Source organism: Dinoponera quadriceps, unplaced genomic scaffold (assembly GCF_001313825.1).
Source record: "Dinoponera quadriceps isolate SergipeBrazil2010 unplaced genomic scaffold, ASM131382v1 scaffold2346, whole genome shotgun sequence".
Lineage (NCBI taxonomy): Eukaryota > Metazoa > Arthropoda > Insecta > Hymenoptera > Formicidae > Dinoponera > Dinoponera quadriceps.
Genome location: NW_014556388.1, coordinates 308,766 through 332,014, shown reverse-complemented (window position 1 = coordinate 332,014; position 23,249 = coordinate 308,766). Strand labels below are relative to the sequence as shown.

Below are 23,249 nucleotides of genomic sequence, written 5' to 3'. Positions count from 1 at the left end.
GAAACTTACTTCTTATAGAGATCTCATGAGAAGTGAATAATTACTTTTTATCTTCGACACGAAAATCTCTGAGTGTGAATTTTTTTGCTAGAATGAATATTCCTTCAATTTTTACGTCGATTTTGGTTGTAGGAATTTTTTTTTTTTTTGTTTAATTGATTGATCGTGCAACGACTTCGTCGGCACGTTGGATGGTGGAAATAAAATAATTCATAACGGACGGCCACATTTTCGAAATTTATTCTTATAGAAATCTCATGAGAAGTGAATAATTATTTTTTATCTCCGACATAAAAACCTCTGAGTGCGAATTTCCTTACTGGAATGAATATTCCTTCGATCCTCACATCGGATTTCGGTAACGCAATTACGGAGATTCATTTCTATTCAATTGATTGGTTGATATTTTCGTTGGATTATGACACGACGTTAATTTGTTATCATAAGCTGCGAGATATCTTACTTGGCGCACACCGATGTTTAGATTACGATAGTCGTAACAATAATAACGAGTTGCACGCTAAGTAATACACCTGCCGTAATCGAGTGCACATCTACATGAAACATGCCTCATAATCGCGGGAGGTCGTTATACTGGGAATATCCTGATTTACACGCACATTGTGAGCTTATGTATGTAGAGCAAGCAGCTTCTTCTCACGCGTCAATGCATATCCAGTATTTGTGATCTAACCGTTATTGTGACCTCGCGTGACGGACGTCCCGTCGTACTTGCTGGTGCGACACCGTTCGCGGAAGATTGCGGCATGGGTCGCTTTGGGAGAATTGCTCGGAGGTAAAGAAAAAGAAAAAATGGCACGAAATCCGTACTTTGACTTCGGCAGCATTTCCAAGTTCGTCCATCCGAGATTTTGACGACTCCGATTTGGTCGAGCTCGCCTTCGGTTTCACTCAGCACAAATCATTTCACAGCGCTTTCTCATTGTATTATCCTTGCATTAACCCGATCTCCATGATTATTAAACTCCTCCTCGTTAAGACACCATGCAACGACTCGACCAGCAAGTCGACGCGACGTCCGGCCGCGCGTCCCACGGGCCGTAACCGTCCCGTGATCGCGGAAGCGAAAGAGACGCACCGCGGCTCACCACGAGAACCCGCAAACGTCCTCGCAGCGGCTCCGGTGAACAGCCTGCAGCAGTTCCGCGTGATAACGCAGGAAGCGGGCAAGGCGGCAGACTTCCAGGTGGCGATCACGGCCCCGTCCGGCAACCGCGTAAAGGCGCACGTGGTGCCGACCCACGAGGGCTACCTGGTGAACTTCACCCCCACCGAGCTGGGCGAGTATCTGTTGGGCATCAGCTTCGGCGGCGAGCCGATCTCGAGTCAGCCGTATCGCCTCACCTGTGTCCACGGTTCCGACCCGGGCAAGGTGCGAGCCTCCGGCCCGGGTCTCTCCCGCGGCGTGGTGAACAAACCGGCGGAATTCGTGATCGATACGCGCGGCGCCGGCCAGGGCGGCCTCGGCGTGACCGTCGAGGGGCCCTGCGAGGCCGCGATCAACTGCAGGGACAACGGCGACGGCACCTGCTCCGTCGCCTATCTGCCGACCGAGACCGGCGACTACGGCATCAACATCACCTTCAACGAGCAGCACGTGCCGGGCTCGCCGTTTCAGGCCATCGTCGTGCCGGACGCGGACCTCTCGAAGATCAAAGTCACCGGCAACGGCATCCAGCCACACGGTACACGACGGACATCAGCTTCACGGAGATCGCTTCTTGGCGATTCGAAGCTGATTCAGAGTGCTGTGACCTTGCTCCGATCCTCTGACCTTGCGCGAACAGTCTCTCGCGACGCGTCTCCGGGTCTTTCGTCTGAGGCCTGTCCGAGCGATCGCTCGGCGTTGCTTGAGATATATTATCGGGATTATCTCTCGGACCGTCGATTATCTGGAAATTATCAATTGGGAGAATTGTGTTCGCGAAAACTAAATTTCATCAAACGTCCTGTTTTTTTTTTTTTAGACCACCTTATAAGCGTGTAATATTCTTAGAATATTATATAGAATATTATTCAATATTAAAATAATATTCCTATAATTTTCTAAGAATGTTATGTAATATTTTTTAAATAGAAATATTCTATTGATGTTATGCGTCCACTTCACATAATATTCTTGGCATATTATAAAAATGTTCTTAGAATATTAAAAAATATATATATATAATAACATAAAAAATATATATAAATAAAAAAATATATATTATACATAAAGTTGAATATTTAAAAAATATATAATATTACAATAGCATTAAATAATATTATTTTTTAAATATTATCAGGAGTGGACATATAATCATCCATTAATATTCCAGAAATATTATTTAATATTAGTTAATATTACGCGTTTATAGGGAAATTGCAAGCGTTTTCTAATATTCATAGAGGAACGTTTAGTCTCAAGTTCAAGTGAAATTTTCGCCGACGAATGATTTCGCACGCATGCCCATTGATGAGTAGATCGACAGATTCCGGAGAGAGATTATTCTGAGACGCGTCGAAGAGATTACGATGTGTATGTGTGTGTGCATAGTGGTGCATGCGTTTCATGATTGCGCTTCCCTCGATCGTTTTTATCACAGCAGCTTGACATTGTTCGATCGTTGTTATTTTTATACGCACACATTCTCACTGTAAAGTGCTCAAATGTACTTGAGGAAATACTTAAGGATATGTTTGTGAAAAAATATGCACGGAATCTTGAAGTTTGCGAGTGGATTACCATGTTACGACCATGCCCTCATCTTTAATTTGCCTAATGATTGGAGCAATACCACAAATAATATTTTCCCATGTTTTAACTTTTTCAGCGTGACTCTAATCATTAACCGTTTGGAGAGACTGCGATTATATTTTATTTTTTATGTATATGAGTCTGTGATCTTTGCGCGTCTGTGCATTGTCATTTTAGCAAATAATTTTCGAAATTACGTAATATTCGTTTAAAACGGTGTGGATTTGTCGATTAATTGATTTACCGTAGTTGATATGTTAGGTATATGATTATACGGAGAAAAATAATGTTGCTGTTGTAGCGAAACCATCATTGTATATTCGTTGCAACAGCAATAAAATTTATCTAGGCATAACCAAATTAACGAATTATTCGTAATTGAAGCAGAAATTTTGTTGTCAGAATAGAAACATTTTGCCGAATGAATTTGTCCTTAGGACGCGTTAATTTGTCTTTAGAACAATTTTTTCCTACATTTACGAATTTGTTTTTATGGCAAAATAACTTGTAAATTCACTAGAATATATCCAGCAAATGGCAATTAACGTTCTTAACTAATCATTTAGCTGTCTACACAGTAACTGACAGAATTTATTTGCTGCTGGCACAGCATGAAATTTGCAGTACCAGCAAATTATTTTTCCCCGTGTAATTTATACAATGGATTTGCAAAATTGCATCTGGATAATTATACGTTCGTCATAAATTTTACACGCACATTGTATCATAAAAATACTCCACAAAATCCCACTCGAGCAGATTTGCAACATTTCACGTTATGATTTTCAATTTCGACGTAACGGAGGGACACGATTCAACGATGCAAAATTCAACTCTGTAGGTGTGCAAACTTTCTGTTCCGAGTGTGCATCGAGTGTGCATTTGCCGGAGGAAACATCGAGGTACTCCCGTCTAATCGCAATTTTACCGTCCTGCCTTCCAGGTTTGAATGTGAACCAACAGGCGGAGTTCACGATCGACACGAGGGCGATCGCCAAGTCGAAGACCGACGACGGTAAGGTGTCGTGCACCATCAACAATCCTAGCGGAGGGAAGACCGAGAAGGTCATCATCGCTCAAGGCGATGGGACCTACCGAGTCAGTTACACACCCTTCGAAGAGGGTTGCCACACCATCGATATACTCTACGACAACGTGCCCATCCCGGGTTCGCCGTTTTCCGTGAACGTGAAACGCGGTTCGGATCCGAGCAAATGCAGGGCGTATGGCCCGGGTCTGGAGAAAGGCATCGTGAACAAGATCAACCGTTTCACGGTGGAGACTAAAGGTAACGCGTCCAACGAACCAATGAATTTAGGCGATATCGAGTGGAGGAAACGAAAAGGAAATAACACGCGTTCGTGATGTACAAACTTCAAAAATTTTATATTTGTGCGTTGCTCCGGCCACATCTTAAATACGGCTCGTTGATCTGGTCGCCATATCATGATTGTTATTCGATTCCTATAGAACGCGTTCAAGATACATTTTTTAGATAAATTAGCTTTCTTAAGGGTAAGAACCATTGCCGATTACATCGCCTAATTGTAATTCAATCTCTGAAACTTTGGGATTATTATCTCCTAAAGATAGGAGGATTTTAAATGACTTAATTTCCCTTTATGAAGTACTAAGTACTTAATAGACTGCTCTTCACTATTGCGGCTGGTCTCGTTTAATATCCCTCCTCGAGCCTTAAGTGAATCATTCCTTCTTTTATGTTGGATTGCATCGCGCTCTTTACGGTGAAGTCAAATTAGATTAGCGATTCACGCGAATGATTTAGCTGACAACATCGACATCAGTTTCATATCTTTCGCACATATAAATTATTCGTATTGCCGAAATTTTATTACGCATCTTCCAATCAAAGGAGAATGTAATTCCCGTGAATAAGTGAAGTGAGATCTAAATGAAACGAAATGACACTCTTTCAGAGGCCGGCAACGGCGGCTTAGGTCTGGCGATCGCGGGTAACGGCGAAGCGAAGGTGGACGGCAAGGATAACTACGACGGCTCGTGCACCGTAGAATATGTTCCCACGGAACCCGGGGACTACGAGATCAGCATCAAATTCGCCGAACAGCACATACCGGGCTCGCCCTTCAAAGTGCAGGTGGTGTCGGACTCGGAGGCGAAGAACGTGGTTGCTTACGGGCCCGGTCTGGAGCCGGAGATGGTTCGCGAGGGCGTGCCCGCCAAGTTCACGGTCGACACGTCCGCGTGCAGGTCCGCGGCGTCGCTGGACGTCAGGTTGAAAACGGACAAGGGGCAGGTGCAGAAGCCGCAGATCAAGAGCAGGGGCGACGGCACGTACGAGGTGACGTACCAGCCGCCACCGGCTTGCAGCAACGTGCTGGTCGGAGTGACCTACGGCGGCGACGACATCAACGGCAGCCCGTACAAGCTCAAGGTTTTGCCCACCGTGGAGCCCAGCAAAGTGCTCCTCTCAGGTGCCGGCGTGTCGCCCGTGTGCACCGCTTCCTTCCCCACGGACTTCGTCGTGGACACCTCTCAGGCCGGATACGGCGATCTCGAGGTCCAGGTTCTGGTGAGTTTCGCTGTTTGCCGACGGTGTTTCGTTGTTCTCTCGCCAAGGGATGATCAGGGCTTCGGATTCGGTTTCTCTCGCATGAGAGAGTTGTGACGATTGCACGGTTTACCGTGGTGTTTTCTTGGAAGGCGCGTTTCGACTTTCACGGAGTTCCCGATGAGCGTTCGATTTGTCATCCCGCCGGATCTCTCTCGAACGGTCTCCAAAACATCAGCTGCACGTGTCAGAATGCGCGTTCGCTCTTGCCAAACCGACGGCTCCACCGACGCGGTCGTTCTCGTATTTATCATTACACAATCAGCGGCTAATTTCGGATCGATAGGTGGGAGTGATGTTTATCAAAACAAATATCGGGACCAGCTGCGAATAAGGTATCGGCTGTCGAGAGCTCGGACGATCGAACGACCGATGAATTATGCGAATGATCTCGCGACGGTGTAGCGACAGTATCTCGTCACTGATGTTTCTCTGTATCACTTTCAGGGACCCGACCAGGTGCCGCGCAGGGTGGAGGTGCAGGACCTCGGCGACGGCAAATACAAGGCCACCTACCTACCGGACGACTGCGGCCGTTACAAGGTCAACGTGAAATACGGCGGCAAGGAGGTGCCAGGCAGTCCGGTGAACGTGCAGAGCGTCTCTACCGGCAAGGCGGACCAGTGCAAAATCAAAGAGGGTATTCAGCACACTTTGGCTCAGGGCGAGGAATACTGCATCACCGTGGACACCGAAAATGCCGGCCGCGGTGCAGTGACCTGTCGCATCCGCTCCACTTCCGGCAGGTGAGCGCGTGATCTGTCCCGATTTAAGTCCGGTTATTTCGGAAGAGGTGAATCAGAATGAAAATGAACGGAGAAATAACGGGATATTCGCCCTCGCAATTGTCGTCACGTTATTTTTAAGTCTCAGGCCCAGAGCGTAGCGTCGTGACGCGAATATGTTTCTCGACATTTTTCTGCCGTCGCCCTTCTATTTATGGTCAGGATATCTGCGCATCCCTCTTTCTCTCTGAATTAAGGAAGAAAAAGAGGAAGTATTATGTGCGATGCACATAACTACGACATTTAAGGAGCATCGGAATAGTTATGTTACTTGGATTAAGTAAAATAATTACTCCAATACCTCTTCAATATTTACCTGAATGGTAATTGTTTAATAAGGCTTTTTTCGAATTTTGTTCTTTTTTCGCAGCAGTTTCGATGAAAATATTTGTCGTGACTTCGACAGTGATAATCAACGGGAGTAGTCCGAAAAATATGTAACCTATCTACTTTTTTAACTATTTTTTCCCAACGTATAAATCGTGCCTGTATAAAAAAAAATATCAAAATTCGAAAAAGGCTCTATTGTAAGGAATTATTGGAGTAATTATTATAGTAGTATAATGATTAAGGACTTTTTTGTTCAGAATAGTCTAATCTACAAGTATGTGACAGCTGTTGTATTTAGCGACAGACATCAGTATATTGAACTTTGAACTTTGAATTTGAAACATATCGCTAAGCGCAATAGCTGTCATATGTTTATGTAGATTAGACCATTCTGAACAAAAAAATCCTGCATCATTTTGCAAATGACTACTTAAAAGTTTAAATTATTATTATTAAAGAAGCATTCTCTGCATGGTTATTTTCAATAATTTATAAGTCAAAATTCTGCATGGTTGTTCGCAAAATGGTAGAGGACTTTTTTGTTCATACTGACCTAAACTATAAATATATGACGGTTGGCACGGCTTGCGTCGGACTGTATATTATTGGCTTCTCTTCGGGATTATTTGATGAGAATATATTTCCCGCGATTTATAAACTTTATGACTCGACCGATTGTATATCGCAAACATATGAGGGCAGATTCATATTTTCACCGCATTCCTCACGCTTACGTTCCTCACGCGCAAGATTCCAGACAAAAATTCCATCTTATTTTAAATACGACATTCCGTCGCCTCGACATTTATTTTTAATTCATAGGTGAATTGGATCTTTTTCTTATGCTGCTATACTTCCGTCGTAAGTACATATATAAATATCAGACAAATTGTTATAAACTATTATATTATTATTTTTATTTCTCTTTCATGCAAATATGATAGGCATACGATAATATCTGTGCTCGTAATATTTAAATATCTTGTATTATTCTCATTCCCCATTTTTCGCTTAAAATTATCAGATACTATCATCTCAGAGTAACCAATGTGTAATATTTGTGTTTCTGTGTGTCTCGTTACCTGCGATCAAATCACCGACGACGGTGATAAACCGACTAATTCATTACGACTAAACTATTTGGAGCAACGATGTTTTCGCGACGGCGTTCAATAACCGTACATTAGGATTATCAGTCGCAGTGTAAAAGCGTTAATGACTAGTCGGCCGTAAATCGTGTAACAAATCCGGGAGTATTCAGGATCGTGGCACGCTGCCATTGCGGACGTCATGTACGAGGTGGTAACACGTTTGCGCCTCGTTGCGGATCTCCGGTCGGCCGTACGCAATATCTATGCCGATTACCGTATTGCAACATTGAAATTAAATGTCGGATTGATTTAATCCGAGAATACGTGATGCGCCCGTATACCTTTAATGAAACTTGGCGTCGACGGCGAAGTACGCGAGGGCAAAACTAACAGGCATAAAGTGCACTTGCAAAATCGGGAAATTCATTCTGCGTGATAATATTTTTACGATATCCAGCAGTTCTTAAACAAAAAAATAGGTTTTTCTTGTCCAACCACCGTATCTTGGAAGAAATACAAATCATGTATCTGCTAATATGTTGAGAATGATATTACATATTTCTATATTTTCTCTCTATATTATTATTTATTTATTAAAATATAGAAATATAGATTCAATGTATTAAAATTCGATTTAATTTGTTATTATTCTATTTAGATATTATTTTTATTTAAATTCTACTTGCTTTATTTAAATTTTATTAAAATATTAGATTATTATTTAATTTGTTATTATTTTACTTAATTGGTAATTTATTATTATATTTTCATTACTACGAATCATTTTAAAGCAACACACAAGTGAAAAGTACGCTGAAATATCGCTTAGATTTATCGTGTTTGAAAGTTAAACGACTCAGATTTCATCAAATAGTACTGTAAGTGCATGTGATGCAGTTTGATACGAATTTATATCGTATCTCGCTGGGCTTTCAGTTGACAATTAAATATACGAGATTAGCCGTACAATGCCGTGCGTATTCCTGTAATTGCCATAGCGTATGCCAAGCCATAGATCACATTATTCTCTGTTCTTTCTTTTGGATTTGCGCCGCTAAGGTTTCCTGTCCATCTCGGCGATTTGTACGTTCATCCGTTTCGCAACAACGGTTGATGCGAATTCGGTTCAGATTTAAGCTGCCGCACTGACCCTACGATCTCATGGAGCTGACATTAACTTTTCTAATGAAAATTTTTCAGCATGGCTGGAAAAGAATTATAAAGTAGTACAATCTCGTATCGCATTTTTAAATAATTGATATAAATGGTGTCTGACAGAAACCACTATTTTCAGTTTCGGCCAAGACCGAGAACGAATATTCGGTTCTTTTTCAATTTCGGCCTAAATCGAAACCGAAACTTTAATGAGTTTTACAAAAGTTCAAGGGAAAGGTGGAAAATGAATTTCATAATGAAAAAATATATTTACAATGATACTTTGTTAAATTTTATTAAACACAACGTTAAAGATTTCGGCTGTTTCAGTAATGGATACAAAAAACAAAAAAACTATAAATTATACTACAATGATACTTTGTTAAATTTTATTAAACACAACATTCAAGATTTCGGCTGTTTCAGTAATGGATACAAAAAACAAAAAACTATAAAATACGGTCATCATAAATATGAAAAATAGACTTTTTGGAAACTCGTGATTACATAAGTTCTCACACACTTATGATTACATTTGTATTTTAGTTATATCGAAAAGTACTAATAATCATAATTAAACAAACTTTTTGATATACTTTATGATTAGATATATTTATTTGAGATGAAAGATGCTTTACAGTGAAGGAGGAAGAATTCCCGTGGTTCACAGCAGTTGCCGCATTGGCTCTGATCGACGTGTTGCGACTTGATCAGTTTCAGTTTACGCTCTTTTTCAATTTCGGCCGAAACCGAAATTAAACTTTTATTTTTGGCCGCAAATAACCGTAACCGAAATCGCAATTTTGATCGGACACCAGATATAAATATGGCGGAAGGAAATCCGTCGGGGAAGAATTCGTTTAGGAGCGAGCTCGCGATCCAAGTTAATCTTTACCACGTGACACCTCAGAGGAATTAGGCGGCAAATTGCAAACCGAGGGAAAATAACCATGTCGCGGCTCGTTACCGTACTTCATATTTCTTGTTATAAAGTTCGCTGCTCGCGGGTGTCGAGATGGTGGAGCGGCGCCGATATCGCGCCACGTGCACTCGCACGATTATGTCCTTCGCGAATATTTCGGGATCTGTAAGGCGTGTAGCGTCCATCTCCAATCCCATCCGTACATCGTGTATTCATGCGTAACCAAGTTACCCACGTTCCTCCACCCTAGGTTTACAGCTACAGCTTTAATCGAACCGAGTATAAGCGCGCTTCGAATGCTGACACTGGCGTGCAGCTGTTACCTCATAATTCATCATCATATCCTACGTTGTTCGAGTTGGCAGTATTTTCTATCGTCGGGAAGCCTCACGTTTCGGAATGGGCCAAATTTTTTATCCCGGGGATTACCTGGTGACAAGACGCCGCGTTACGTCTGGTGCCTGCTGTAATAACAAATGTGATCTTCGAATTTCTCCTCATACGTCGGGGCCTGACATGTCCTGTGACGGATAATTGTTTACGTCTCATAACGCGCCGAACGTGACACGGCATAAAATACGTTGCGTCGCTGAGGCTTTTTTTTTATTTCCTTGTTTTTCGAGCGCGTTTCTCAAGATCAGTAACTAAAAACACGAGGCTCCTCTATAAAAACCGATGTGTTTTTCTTAAATTCTTTGGGAAAATTATGAGAAGATTCTCCGGCGAGATTTTTTTTCAGAAAATTCACACCGAATTTCGAAAAATCCATAACGTTCGGCAAATTTCGATGTTTCAATTTTGATAATTGAATGAGGTATTCGGAGTATAATTTGTATCATAGCTTATTGAATTGAATTGAGTTGTATCGAGTCGGAGTCACGGCGGTGTTTCGGAAAGTCGCTCGAAAGTTTCGTGTGAATAGATCCCCGACGTTCTAAATTTTAATCGTGAATAATACGTCTCGCACTGTGATTTCAGCGAAGTCGTTGACATTGACATAGAAGACAATGGTGATGGCACGGTTAACATTTACTACACTGTTGCCGATGCGGGAGATTACACCCTCAGCATCAAGTTTGGCGGTCAACCGGTGCCCGATGGATTCTACACTTTCACGGTGAGCAACTGCAATGTGCTTTTCATATTACGTGCAATTTTTCTTTACATTTGTACGTAGAAATTTAAAATTAATTTCCGTCGTCGTCAAAAATTAAATATCCCTGATACTTTCCTAATAACTTCCACATTTAAGTTTAGACGTTTCGAATAGAAGGAATGGCTTTTAAAACATCTTAAAGATACAACCCACTTCAATTGATAGTAATACGAATGTTTCGGTAAAAATTTATTTGCAGATGCTTCTAGATAAGATACAGAAATTTCAGCTTTCGTACGTTGAGCGTTGAATCTCATCAATTCAACGTAATATTACGAATCTGTGCAAATCGTCGTTTTATATCCAAGTTATATCCGTCTTATAAGCAGCTCGTAAGACTCGAGTTTCCTTGTGTATTTATACCGTTAAATGTCTCGGCAAGTGTACCGGATCCATCCCACAGGGAGATGCACAATAATTACACGAAATTAGACCGTGAAGCGTACGCTAATGAAGGCGTCACGTGTCGCCATTATCCGATCTTAAAATCCTCCCCTCACCCTGTTGCGGACAAACGCACGTTTCGTATTGCGTTATGCACCCCATTATCCTACCACATAATTCTATAAATAGCTATGAATTTATCTCAATTAGATCAATATTATCTTGTAGGCAAAGATCAACCACACGAGATATTTCAGGATTATCTTTTTTCCGACGAAAAAATTCTTCCTCGGACTCTACATCCTCATTTTACCCTGTGCGTAAAAAAAAGTGCACGGAGTATATTAAAAATTGTGCGTATTCGTGGATGATCGTTGCGAATTTCTGAGGTCGATTTTCAATTCGAATCTTTAATTTGCGCCACCACTTCAATCCTTAATCAGTCATTCAAGACTGAAGAATTCAGTTCGTCCAATGTAATCGTACGAGCGGAACCATACACGGTTTTCGATTTACCCTCGCACGTTCGTGGACACTCCGTCATCTCGTCTTTGAGAAAACGCGGGACAAAAGGTGGCGAGGACGCACGATCGAGCGACACACGCGATCGTCTTCCCGATACCGATCCGGATGCCGGCTGTTCTCGTCAACAAGACTCGGGTGGGTGGGGCGCGAGGTGTATCTAACTATAGAGGCAACACGTAGTGCAGGATATTGTCGCGTAGCCTCCAGCGAAACAGTCCACTGCGAAGGCTCATCGGGACCGCATCCGCTGACTCTCGTTATCGCACGAATCCTCGCCATCACGTGGACCCCGTCGCGCCGTAACACGATTTCCGCTCCAAGTAACGTCCACACACGTCTATCTTTCTCTCCCTCTCTCTCTCTCTCTCTCTCTCTCTCACACACACACACACACTCTCTCGTTCTCGCTAAATCTCTTTCTTCCCCTGTATCCCCCCACTCCAGATGCATGGACTTTCCCGGCTACGTGTGTAAGAGAGAGGGTGTGTGTGTGTGTGTGTGTTTGTACGTGTGCACGCACACGTGCGAGTGCCTCCGTCATCAAATGGTCCAGAGTGCTTCCTATCGCAAGTGCTGGACAGCCGCGCGCCGTAAGCTGTTAAAAGTGGATGCTAAAAGCTATGAGGGATTTTTTATTAACCCGTACGAGATGCGTACTGTGTTTGCGTATTCGTGCGAGACCGCGAGAAACTCTCGCCGTCTCCAATTTTTTTCAATCGGAGCTGAAGACCTCCCCCTTTCGCTTGAATCTGAACATTTCGTGCAATCTGTGGCCCGTATTTAGAATACATACAGCAACAACAGGTTAACTTATTAATAGTTCCGAATAGGAATTTTGCTATGAACACGCGTGATTATCGATTTTTCTAACAGTTTGGAATACGGGCTATATCGAGAGTGTTTGCGTCTTTTGAATTGCTAGCGCGCTAATGTGCGTTCTGAATACGGGTCAACGACTTTAAGTAACTTACCTTTACCTTTAACGCTTCGAAGATATGCAAACATGATCATTGTCTCGTAAATCGGCCGATCGTTATCCCATAGTCGATTGTACGTCTGGTCAGTGGAACGAGACAGCTTTGGTCGGCCGTCGCTCCGTCCGTGCCGGACGACTTTTTTCACTATCAGTAGAAAATGACTAACATCGTCAGGCGTTCTGTTCTTCGTGCGTGAAGTGTCGAAAAATCTCTCTTTTTAACTTATTCTCTTTTCTTCTTACCTTTCTATCGTTTGACTTTTCTATTGTCTTTGGTCCGCTCTGTCTCGCAATTAGATCGCCGCAAAATAAGGCGCGACAAATTATGGGACCGTAGCCGGTGATATAAACGCTCGCACTTTCGCGCGGCCGCATCGTCGTTTTACCGCGTCTGCTTAATTAGTCCATTAAACTCTAATGTTCGAAGAGTATTATTCGATTTCGAGATCATTCGAATATCACGTGTCCTCCTTCTGTTGGCGCATTAAAGCGCTTCGGCTATTTTCGATTTCAATTCGTGCTATTGCGAACAAGCTATATTTTGCCAAAACAAACTCAAAAGACACGTTGGAAGAGGTTAATCTCATCTAATAATAATTACAATCTGTTGCTATGTTTTCGGAGCAGTATTTTGGATCTATTAATAATTTAATTTTTTGGACCTTTCTCTCTTTTCTATTACGCGTTTGAGAGACAAAAAGTATAATTTAGTAATACTTTAAAATGAGTGGAAGAATGGAAGTGAATTTTTTCCAAATTTTTAAATTTTCAATTTAAGATTACCGAGGGAAGAGTGGAAAATTTCAGAAAGGCAAGCAAAATGACATCATTCTCCGTCGCAAACAGGTTTTCAGATTGTATTACGTAGAAAAGCGAATCTGGTCACGCGTCATAATTCTTAGCGACAGCCGTGCATAAATAATAATCCCGAGATACTCGTCACATACTCGACGATCACTCTATCGCCTCCACCGAAAGTGTATGTTTTTCGTGAAAAAGCGACGACCCTCAATTGTATTCTCGATGTTAAGGCTATGATCCATTTTGAAATTCAATACGAGTGCCGTCGCCGTCCATCCTCCGTCGAGAGCTCCTAGACTATTTCGAGTGCGAGTCAGGCTTTCCCAAATTTATAAGCAGGAACCGGAGTGGGTGGCCGAGGGAGCGAGGGAGTGAATTAATACCGTGAGTTAAATTAAACCCCGTGCCACGATTCACAACGGCGACTTTGTGCGACACATTCCTCTCGTCGGTGCCTNCCCCCCCCCCCCCCCCCGAAAAAATAAAAATTTCAGAAATCCACCCCGAAGACGACTTTAGAAACTCGACTCATGTGGAAACCCGGACAATTTGCAATTCGACGTAACACTCGATGTAACCATACATTTTTGGCAATTCGATATTTCTCATTGAAGAGAAATTGACCGATTTTGTCGGAAAGAAGGGAGAAATTTTTCGAAGGATACACAGAGGATGTGAGATCACGTAACGTTGTTGTCCACGGATAAATTTGTTATAATATTTATTATCATGACACGGTCGCGAGATATATATAAAATGAGCCAAAAAACGGTGACATACTTCGGCGGGGTTTACGCGGGAGTCGCATAAATAATTGCGCGTGTTTCATAGAGTATTAGGAGGATTGTAAGCTCTTCGCTTTAATGTCAGTTTAATATAGCTGAACTGGTCGTAAACAAAACGCATAACATTATATTTGGGCCTTATCCAAATTTACTATCTTTCTGGATCGCGTATTTGAGCCTCCGGAGCATATTTTGTGCTGTACGACACTTGAGATGTTGCGGCCTACATGCGCAAATTGAGAGCACTGCTTCTGATTTATGTATATACCTGATTAAGCGATTATATCTGTACGTGAGAATGATACCAAAATTTCTAACGAATTGTTCAGAGATCGATCTCCGATCGTTCGGCGATATTTCCAACGAGCTCGGCGGTCGTTGTGCTCGCGGACGATCGAATCACGAGGCTCACGTTAATGTCAATTCGCGTATCCCACGTTCTCATCGCGCATTGTGTTCTTAATCCTTTTGTCATGTCGCCGAGTGGGGGCTAGGTATCTATTATGGTACATCAAATTCAGCATTGTGCCCGGAATTACCGGTTGGTTACCAGCGAGGCGCGAGTTTCGTGTCGGCCACCGACGTAGCTGGGCGGTTACCTCGTAAATCGGTGAAGCCGAAGTGTGACAGCTGGTGTCAGGTACGCGAAAAACATGCAACCAGTCAATCAAGCAACCCCTCGTAGTGAGACAAACGGCTCGCGGACCTCCCGGCAGGTTTAGAATATGGCGCCTGTGACGGTCGCGAACGTCCGCGGACTGAGTGAGTGACACGAGTGATCGCGATGGCTACTGATAGAATAAGAAACGACACCGGATTTCAGCGGGCTAATTGGCGGAATAACGTCTTAATTTACGACAGTCATTTATTCCACTTCTGGGGTATTCAGTAGATCCTAAAGGATGGTCCACTCTAACGTACTTGGCCACCTAAGTTTCTTCGTCTCTCTCCATTTCTTTCTTCCTCTCTCTCTCTCTCTCTCTCTCTCTCTCTCTCTCTCTCTCTCTCTCTCTCTTTTCATATTTATATAAACGAAATCTAAAAGGGAAAAAATTAAGATAAAGCAAATTAAATGGACCAGTTTATTGATATTTAAAATTAACTGAAGATTAGAAATGATCACTTTTAAGTAATCGATGAATAAGGACAATTAGGATAGAACAGTTTGCTTTTATTTTGACAGATTTAACGCTTTATAGAGGAAAAATTCTGGAAAGAAAATTTTAGTCCTGACAGAGAGATAAATTTTCTACCGTACAAAATTCGAAATTTCACATTTAATTAGGTCGGGGAAAGGGCTTAATCGCAAACAGATCGATTGGCATTCTTTCCCCGGGAATGAGATGGCGAAAATAGAAGTTTTATAGTGATATCGCTTTGGTGTCATCGCATCGCATTTTGCACCATGATAGTGACTATTTATGTAGCGCGTTCGGTATCCCTCCCGAAAGCTAATTTTGGTTTCAGCCGCAATATTGCGTCTCGATGATCAACATGCTTCGCGTAATATTTTATACGTCCTAATTGACAGCAGCGTTTTATGGAATTAACATCTTTCATTACGTTGAGTGGCTTACGCACATTTTTTCAGCTCGGGAGTATAAGTTTTCAGCAAATATGAGGAAGTACGATAGATACTCGTACGCGACGCATGTGAAGAAGTATTTAGTAGTTGTTATATTTTTACGTATAATATGCTATTTTATAGGAAGAAGAAACAATAATTTTCAGCTCAAGTTGATACATTAGATAATTAAAAGAATTTTATACAAGATTCCTTAAATTTCTTGAAATGACAAAAGTGTAATTCTCTAATAGCACACGTTTACGTTGATTGCACTAATTAGAAATTCGCAAGTTTTACAAAAAATGGTAAAGTTAATAGTTAGCAGCTGAGCGTCGCTTTATTTTATAATTCAATTAAAGAACCGGACATTGTTGTAAAATCGATTGGAATAAATTCTTAAGTGCAGCTTAAGACAACTTAAGATTCTTAAGTGTGTGAATTCTTAAGTGTAACTTGGCTTAACGTTTAAATAGAAATCGAGCAGAGTGTTATCACCATTGCGAATTAGAATTTAACGCGAATCCATGCAGATAGATACAGGCTCCCCGTGAGGAGGATTTTGCAATGAATCTGATGCGGTTACATAATAAATTCTTTACACGCGGCGCACTTTGGCTTGCGACCAGCGTCGAAATACGTAGATTCTATCGTAATGAGGTGTAGCGTACACCATCTCCCAATTTCGAAAATTTCGGCTCTCCTCTTTTCCGTGAAGATTTCGTCAGAATTTTATTAGCGCTCGGTAGAGAAAAAAACAACGATCTTTTTAATGCTTGGCTTTGCTCCAATACCGAAATATCTCATCGATCATGCGATTTCGCGATCTATTGTATCGCCAGCGACACGTCCTCATTACGTCCTGTAACCCAGACGTGTTTCTATTAACACCTCGGTGGCACTTTTCAACCTGAAATTTCATGAGAAAAGTATACAAGTATAAACGAAACAAATACACGCGATGAAAAATGTTAATTGTATAGATATATGCTATTTGTGCATCTCTCTGTGCATAGCGTTTTATTTTATTACTTAATACATCTCTCACAACTTACAAACACACATTTCAGAAAAGACGTTTGCTGAGAATGAGAATTACTATGTGATAAATTATTTTTTAAGAATATTCATTGATAACATCATTCCTGATAATTTTTTGATAATATTCATTGATTCATCACGTTGATACAAAAAATTCGGGTGGCGTTTCAGGCATCCGAGGAATATCGGGAGCATAGCACGCACAAGACTCAACGGGCTCGTAAATCACGGCAAAGGCAAAACCAGCACGTCGTCGAGCAGTGCAGTACCACCTTACAGGAAAGCTCCACCGTCACCACAAAACGCAGCAGCCAGCAGGAGCTGTCGAAGAAGAACTTCAACGTTATCCGATTGAATTCCATTCCGTTACCTCTCGCTGGCGGCACAGTCATTTGTGAGTATCATCTTTGATTCGTAATTTTAAAAATTCTCAAACTTTCCCGTCGCATTGCAAATTTTTCAAATCTCTATAAATATATATCTTAGGCTTGTGCAGTTTTGAAGAAGATTCCTTTAAAGGGTTTTCATAAAAATGATTAAGATGCGAAAACTTTCTTGGAGAATAACAATTTCTCCGTAAATAATTTCGCGATACCTGGTACAGAGAAAAAGGTTTCTCTAGATTTAGTATTTCTATTTATTTGGTTAAAATTTGTTTCATAGAAACAACATATACGAAATATTATTTGTTTGAATAAAAATTTCGCTGTCTCATTCAAGAAAACTCTATTATTTAACAGAAAGAACGCTATTATTTGAAATAATATCTTTTGGCCAAATAAAATATTATTTGGTTACAATAAATGTATAAAATGAAACAAATAATTCCTTTATGAGAAAATTATCTTTCCTTTTAAACAAATTTTTGTTTAAGATAAAGATACATGTTTTCATTGAAAAGTTTCGCAATCATACTTATTGATCGAAACATTAGTTTCTTTTGAGCATACCAATGATGAAATTTATTTGGATGCGATCAAATTTACTAAATTTGAATAAATCTTTTCCTCAGTGTAGATTGCATGTGTGAGTATCGTGGAATAAAATAAAGTTATTCAATTATATTCCGATGCTCTGATATGCGATTGCGACAATATAGGATAAGCATTGAGTGCATGCCATTTGGTGTTGCACGATTGATTTGGTGTTGGCTGCGATAAGACACTGAAAATTATAATAGCACAATTAGTAATATTAAATCGATTAGTAATATTAAATCATGCTTGATTAATACGCCAGAAGAAACCAGATATTATTAACGTTACTTGATTTATGAAACGGAAGTTTTATTTCGCAATTTCAATCTTGGCGCAACGAGAATAACGCGTCCCGCCGTACGACTTATTACTGTCTCGTACTACTGCGACTAAAGCTATGAATGACAGCTATTTAAGGAAATGGCTGTGATAAAATTAGAAATTATTCTTCGAAATTGAATCGAGCTGTCAATCGATGACGAATGAAATTCGCTGGTCTGTCTGATTTATTATCAGCTCGTACTACTCCAAAGAACGTGCTGTTCTATATAAGAGTATATTTCACGTCGTACTTCATGCTACGTAATTAGTCAAATTCGACAATTATTAAGTAAAATTGCAATTTATATTTAATATTTAATTTTTTATCTCGTTTCATTTTAAAGATTTATCGTGCCACGTATTCTTCTTACTTTTTTTTTTAATCCGATTATATGAGTCAGTGATTTGAGAAATGTTTTGCATAAAAACTTTAGCTTTTTCAATTTTTCTTCTCGATGACATACCATGAAAAACGATCTTATCTTACGACAGGAAACGATTTTCAACCGTGATTTGAGGGATGAATTTCTTCGAAACATTTTGTACATAACGAGTTCCCCGAGCCATCAACTCTCTAGATTGTTTGAAATGTATAACATATCGTTTCAAATGTATAACTGTTTGACACGCGGAAGGATAAACTCGTCTCTCGTCTCGATGTTCGGCGAATTTTAAACCGACGTATTACGGATACGGGCATTTCCGTGATTACCGATTTCACTTTCTATTATTAGTTTAACGACAATAGTCGACCATGCGTCGCCCGAAACGGACCGGTGCTCGCTGCGCAGTGATAGACCTCGAGTTTTACTGCGCAACATGTGCTGAACTTGATTGCTCTTGAGATTTTACGACGCGGATTCTTCCGCCCCGCGCGAAACGCGGAGTGTCCGTTTTGCGCGCTCTTAAATTTCCGTCGGTGTAAAACACGCCCTCCTCCCAACGCGATTAAGACGTAAATTATCTTTAAACGTCCACATAACGGACGTTGTGACGAGGAATGAGTCGTCATTAATCAAGTGCGCGTGTGCAGCCACGCTTCACTCGGCTGGTACACTCGCGTGTACACTCGATGACTTGACACTCCGCTCGCGAAATTGATCGATGACCGACAATACGTTACCGCGGTAACAAGCGGGATCGCATTGGCGGATTAAAGATGAATGGCGCAATTTAATCGGATATGCTGGAAACGTGATACTCCATATAGGATAGCGGGATATTACAACGGAGCTAACGCTCGGCCGATTTATGGCTGTCAATCATTAGTCAAGGATCCATCATTCGTGGAACATAATCGCGCATACAGATCGAGCATATAACAAAAGGGTAAAAACAAACAAATGCAGGTGAAATTTTAAATAAAGTAAAAATTAAATCACACGGAAGGGAAAAATTAGCTCCCGCCGCTAAAAACTAGCTGCCTATATGTGATACAAGTGAAATTTAATTTTTAGCTGTGGGAACTAATTCTTATGACTATAGACGTGCACAGCTATGATTATAGTTGTGCACGGAAGAAAATAATTAATTCCCATAGTTAAAAATTAAGTCTGGTGACTAAATTTCAGATCTATTACATGGACAGCTAATTTTTAGCTGTGAGAGTTGATCCTTTTTTTCCACGTATAATTTTCTCTCGGTGTAATAAGCGAAGGATTATATTCTCTGAATGAATGAAATTCGCGCGTTTCGTTTCTTTTCGATTCACTTGAATGGAGGTTGAAATAAACACTTTGGAGCAAAATGAAACAGATTTATTATCGTAGATTTATCTTTTTTAACTCAAAAGAGTAATTATTCTTAATCTATTAATTTATTAATTAATTTCTCCATTAATCTGGTAATGTCAGTTCGCTAATCTTCCAAATTTAATGAAAATTAATCGATTACATGGAGAAACAATTGCACCTTTACAAGAAAATTATCTTTCGTTTCGAACAAATTTTTTATTCAAAATAATGATATATATTCGTTGAAAAGTCTAACAATCGTACTTAGTAATTAAAACATTAGTTTCTTTGGAGCATGCCAATGATGAGATTTGTTTGGATGCGATAAAATTTATTAAATAAAAATACATCTTTTTCTGTTGTCAGGATATGCGATCACATATGAATTACGACACGCGATATACGCGATATATCTCGTTGCACAGAGATGCCAGAATATATTTAAATCCGGAGGCGGTAGGTATCGGAAGTTATGGTCACGTAAAATATGAAGTTCTCGCGTGTGAAAAATTTTCTGCTGAGATTTCCGTGTAATCCGTCATTTTTCTCAGATGGCAAACACCTTGCGAAAACTAAACCGCCATTATACAATCAGCAGCACTTCGCTAGAAATTCTCTTGGTTTACTTACGATTACGAATGTTTGGCTAAGAACTATCTGCCGATGTTGAGCCCGAGTTATCATCCGACTATAAGCAAATATCAAATATTGAGCCGACGCTGACTGCCAATACTGATATCGAAAATCTGTATGAAATTCCGGCATGTATAGCCCGATATACCCGACTATAAAACTCCATTCGAGATGCCGGTAGAAGCGTACGATAGTGCTTTTCCCTCTAAATTCAATTAATTAGTTTGATAATACAACAACCAATTTAATCATTTAAAGTCGTATGAGAATAAATCTGGTAGCCTGTTTAACAATTGAATTACTGAGCTCCGAATTTCAACGTCGGCGGTGTTAATCGAACGTTAATAGATTAATAGATTAATCATATTTAATGAGCAAATATTAACATCCTTTTCTTACGAAAAATACGCTAAAAATAGAACGAATAATACGAGCTCCGGTTATTGCTGAGAAAGACGTTGCAGCGTCGCGCGGTTGCGGGACGATCGGTATTATCCGTCCGACATGGTTCTAGTGAATAAAGAGACAACGAATAATGCGATTCAATCGCGCGTACTTAACGCGCGCTACGCTTGACCGACGCATTCAGGAGGCGTCAAATGACGGACACGACGGATTCGGCATCGCGCTTTATTCACCACCTTGCCAAAAATATGGCGAGCTGGACAGGCTGGTGGAAGGCGAGTGTGCGTGTGGAGGAAAAGCGCGACACTCTGTCGGCGATATTAATATTAGCTGATTAAGTAGCTCCGGATGCGCGTACTCGTGGCCGTTCCAAAGTCGCGCCTTGAGACTCCAAGGATGACGGCGTTTCAGCAAGAGATCGATCCCTTCCACCGCGTCGGGTGTCTGTGCGGCCTCTCTCTCTCTCTCTCCTCCGGTCCAACCTCTTCTCGCTCGCTCCCGGGCGAAAATCCACTCCTGGAACAATTTTCCGGCCGACGAACTCGCGCGATTCGTCGTCGGATGGTAGCTAGACGCGTTTACACTTTGCCAAGAGATCGATATCTTGGAGCTGGAAGCGCTCGCTCAGTATCGCTTCGCGGCTCGGAAGTGGAAGAAAGCGAGAGCCGGCCGTGCGACTCGGGTTTATTTTTCCCCGCTACTCCAGTTCGTGAAACGACGTTCGCTCTCGACCGAGAGAGAGAGAGAGAGAGAGAGAGAAAGAGAGAGAGAGCGGCATCGATACGACGACAAACCGCTGACGAGGGAGATCTCAGCCGGGCGAAAAGCGCGGCTCTTCGAACGAGGTCGTTGCTTCTGCCGCGGATTGCGCGGTGTCTGTCGGTGACTATTAACTCCCGCTGTGATGCGCGCGCGAATAATGTAGTCGCGTCGCTCGCTAGATTCTCAACGCATCAACACGCCCGTCCGTAATTAGTCAAAACCCGGCGGACAGCCGTTCCTCTTCGTCATGGTGGCTGCAACGCGCATTAAGTTAATGCACCGGGCCGCGGTGCACCCAGCTCGACCGCTTCCTCCGGACGACGAGGTCAGGCTGTCACTCGCCAAAATCTCCGTCCTGTCTATCTTGAGACCTCCGGCGCTTCTACCGTGCGACAACACCGGTTTACGTAATGTCCCATGGGACATCCTTCGGTAAAACGGTCCCCGGATCGTTTCTTTCTTCCTTTGCAAAAGCACATTTCACTGCTTTATTCCTCGGCCCCTTGACTTTTGGACCATTTTCAAGCCGTTCTATCATTTTTACGCTCGTCTCTTGCTCTCGGCCGGTCTAAATGAAGGGATATGACGAGAACACGCGAGTATGCATGAGTATTTTCGAGGAGGTCGCCCGTCTCTGATACTCGTTTTCCAGCTGACGAGTGACAGCACGCTAATACGTTCCTCTTTTGCTCCGGTTTCGCCTCAATGCGGAAAGAAACACGTTGAAGAGTCGTGTATTTACTCGTGCTATTTCATGTGCAACGTGAGTGCTTGTGAGTCACTCGGGGAAATGTTTTGCCGGTCCAGCTGGAATTCTAAATGTCACAGGTAATGTAATGTATGTAAAAATGTATCGCTGTTTCTTTTTGCATCCGCGAGAAAATTGTCTGTGGTACGTATAATTTATAGCAGTAGCATTCTAGTAATATGTGCAAGAAAATTTAGATTCTACTTACTAATTTTTAATAAGAAATGCGACTGGCTTTGGTCCGGTTGGACTCCACAGAGAGATTTTCTTGTTAAATTAGACAAATTGTTCAGATAAAAATTCCGTCTCTGCCATCTATATTGATTGGATACAATATACATGTGACATTGAAATGTTTGCTAGATATTTATCCATCTTAGCTGACCTCGCTATCTAGATAATCTAGAGATCTAGATAATTTTTGCTATGACTGCAAAACCGTTTCTTTGAGTGATATTAAACAGGTAACTTGTACTCGTAATTGAAGATACGTTTACACACCTCAAATTTACGCAGCACTGTACGTGTTTAGTGCTTAAAAATACTCAATAATACGTCAATACCATTCGAATATACTCCCATACAATTCGGAAAAGTGTCCCTTTCCGACCTGAAAACAGGGTCACATTCAGCCGAATTTCTCTCTTCCATTACTCCAACTACCTTTTTCCCGGGTTAAAGACGGCGAAATATTTTTTTAAGGAACAATTCGTGCGCCCACGCGTGCGACTGTTCATTCCGCATGACTAACCCGAGGAATCCTGGTCTTTCCAGGCGACACTGGAAGAAAAGTTCGTACCACTGATC

General features: G+C 41.5%; 1 protein-coding gene and 1 long non-coding RNA gene across 11 annotated transcripts in view; one reads left to right on the top strand and one right to left on the bottom strand.

Moving 5' to 3' along the window:
* Nucleotides 1–23,249, top strand: part of LOC106747268 (filamin-A) — a 63,804-nt gene that overhangs the window by 28,265 nt on the left and 12,290 nt on the right. For 4 of the 7 annotated variants that reach the window (XM_014624631.1, XM_014624632.1, XM_014624629.1 and 1 more), the window contains 6 exons: nucleotides 1,137–1,706; nucleotides 3,702–4,046; nucleotides 4,696–5,309; nucleotides 5,796–6,094; nucleotides 10,610–10,748; nucleotides 17,035–17,257. In XM_014624631.1, the coding sequence (XP_014480117.1) occupies nucleotides 1,137–1,706; nucleotides 3,702–4,046; nucleotides 4,696–5,309; nucleotides 5,796–6,094; nucleotides 10,610–10,748; nucleotides 17,035–17,257 (2,190 nt within the window). Of the gene's footprint in view, nucleotides 1–1,136; nucleotides 1,707–3,701; nucleotides 4,047–4,695; nucleotides 5,310–5,795; nucleotides 6,095–10,609; nucleotides 10,749–14,792; nucleotides 14,899–17,034; nucleotides 17,258–23,249 lie in introns of those variants that run through there. The other 3 variants (XM_014624633.1, XM_014624634.1, XM_014624639.1) reach the window with 2 other exon arrangements.
* Nucleotides 9,430–13,924, bottom strand: LOC106747270. 4 transcript variants are annotated; one of them, XR_001374646.1, is made up of 5 exons: nucleotides 13,620–13,924; nucleotides 12,916–13,226; nucleotides 12,668–12,817; nucleotides 9,955–10,095; nucleotides 9,430–9,877 (listed from the first exon to the last, which is right to left on the bottom strand). It is a non-coding gene; the product is annotated as an uncharacterized LOC106747270 (long non-coding RNA). The 4 variants fall into 4 exon arrangements; XR_001374647.1 differs by having other exon boundaries at nucleotides 12,916–13,206; XR_001374644.1 differs by having other exon boundaries at nucleotides 12,916–13,924.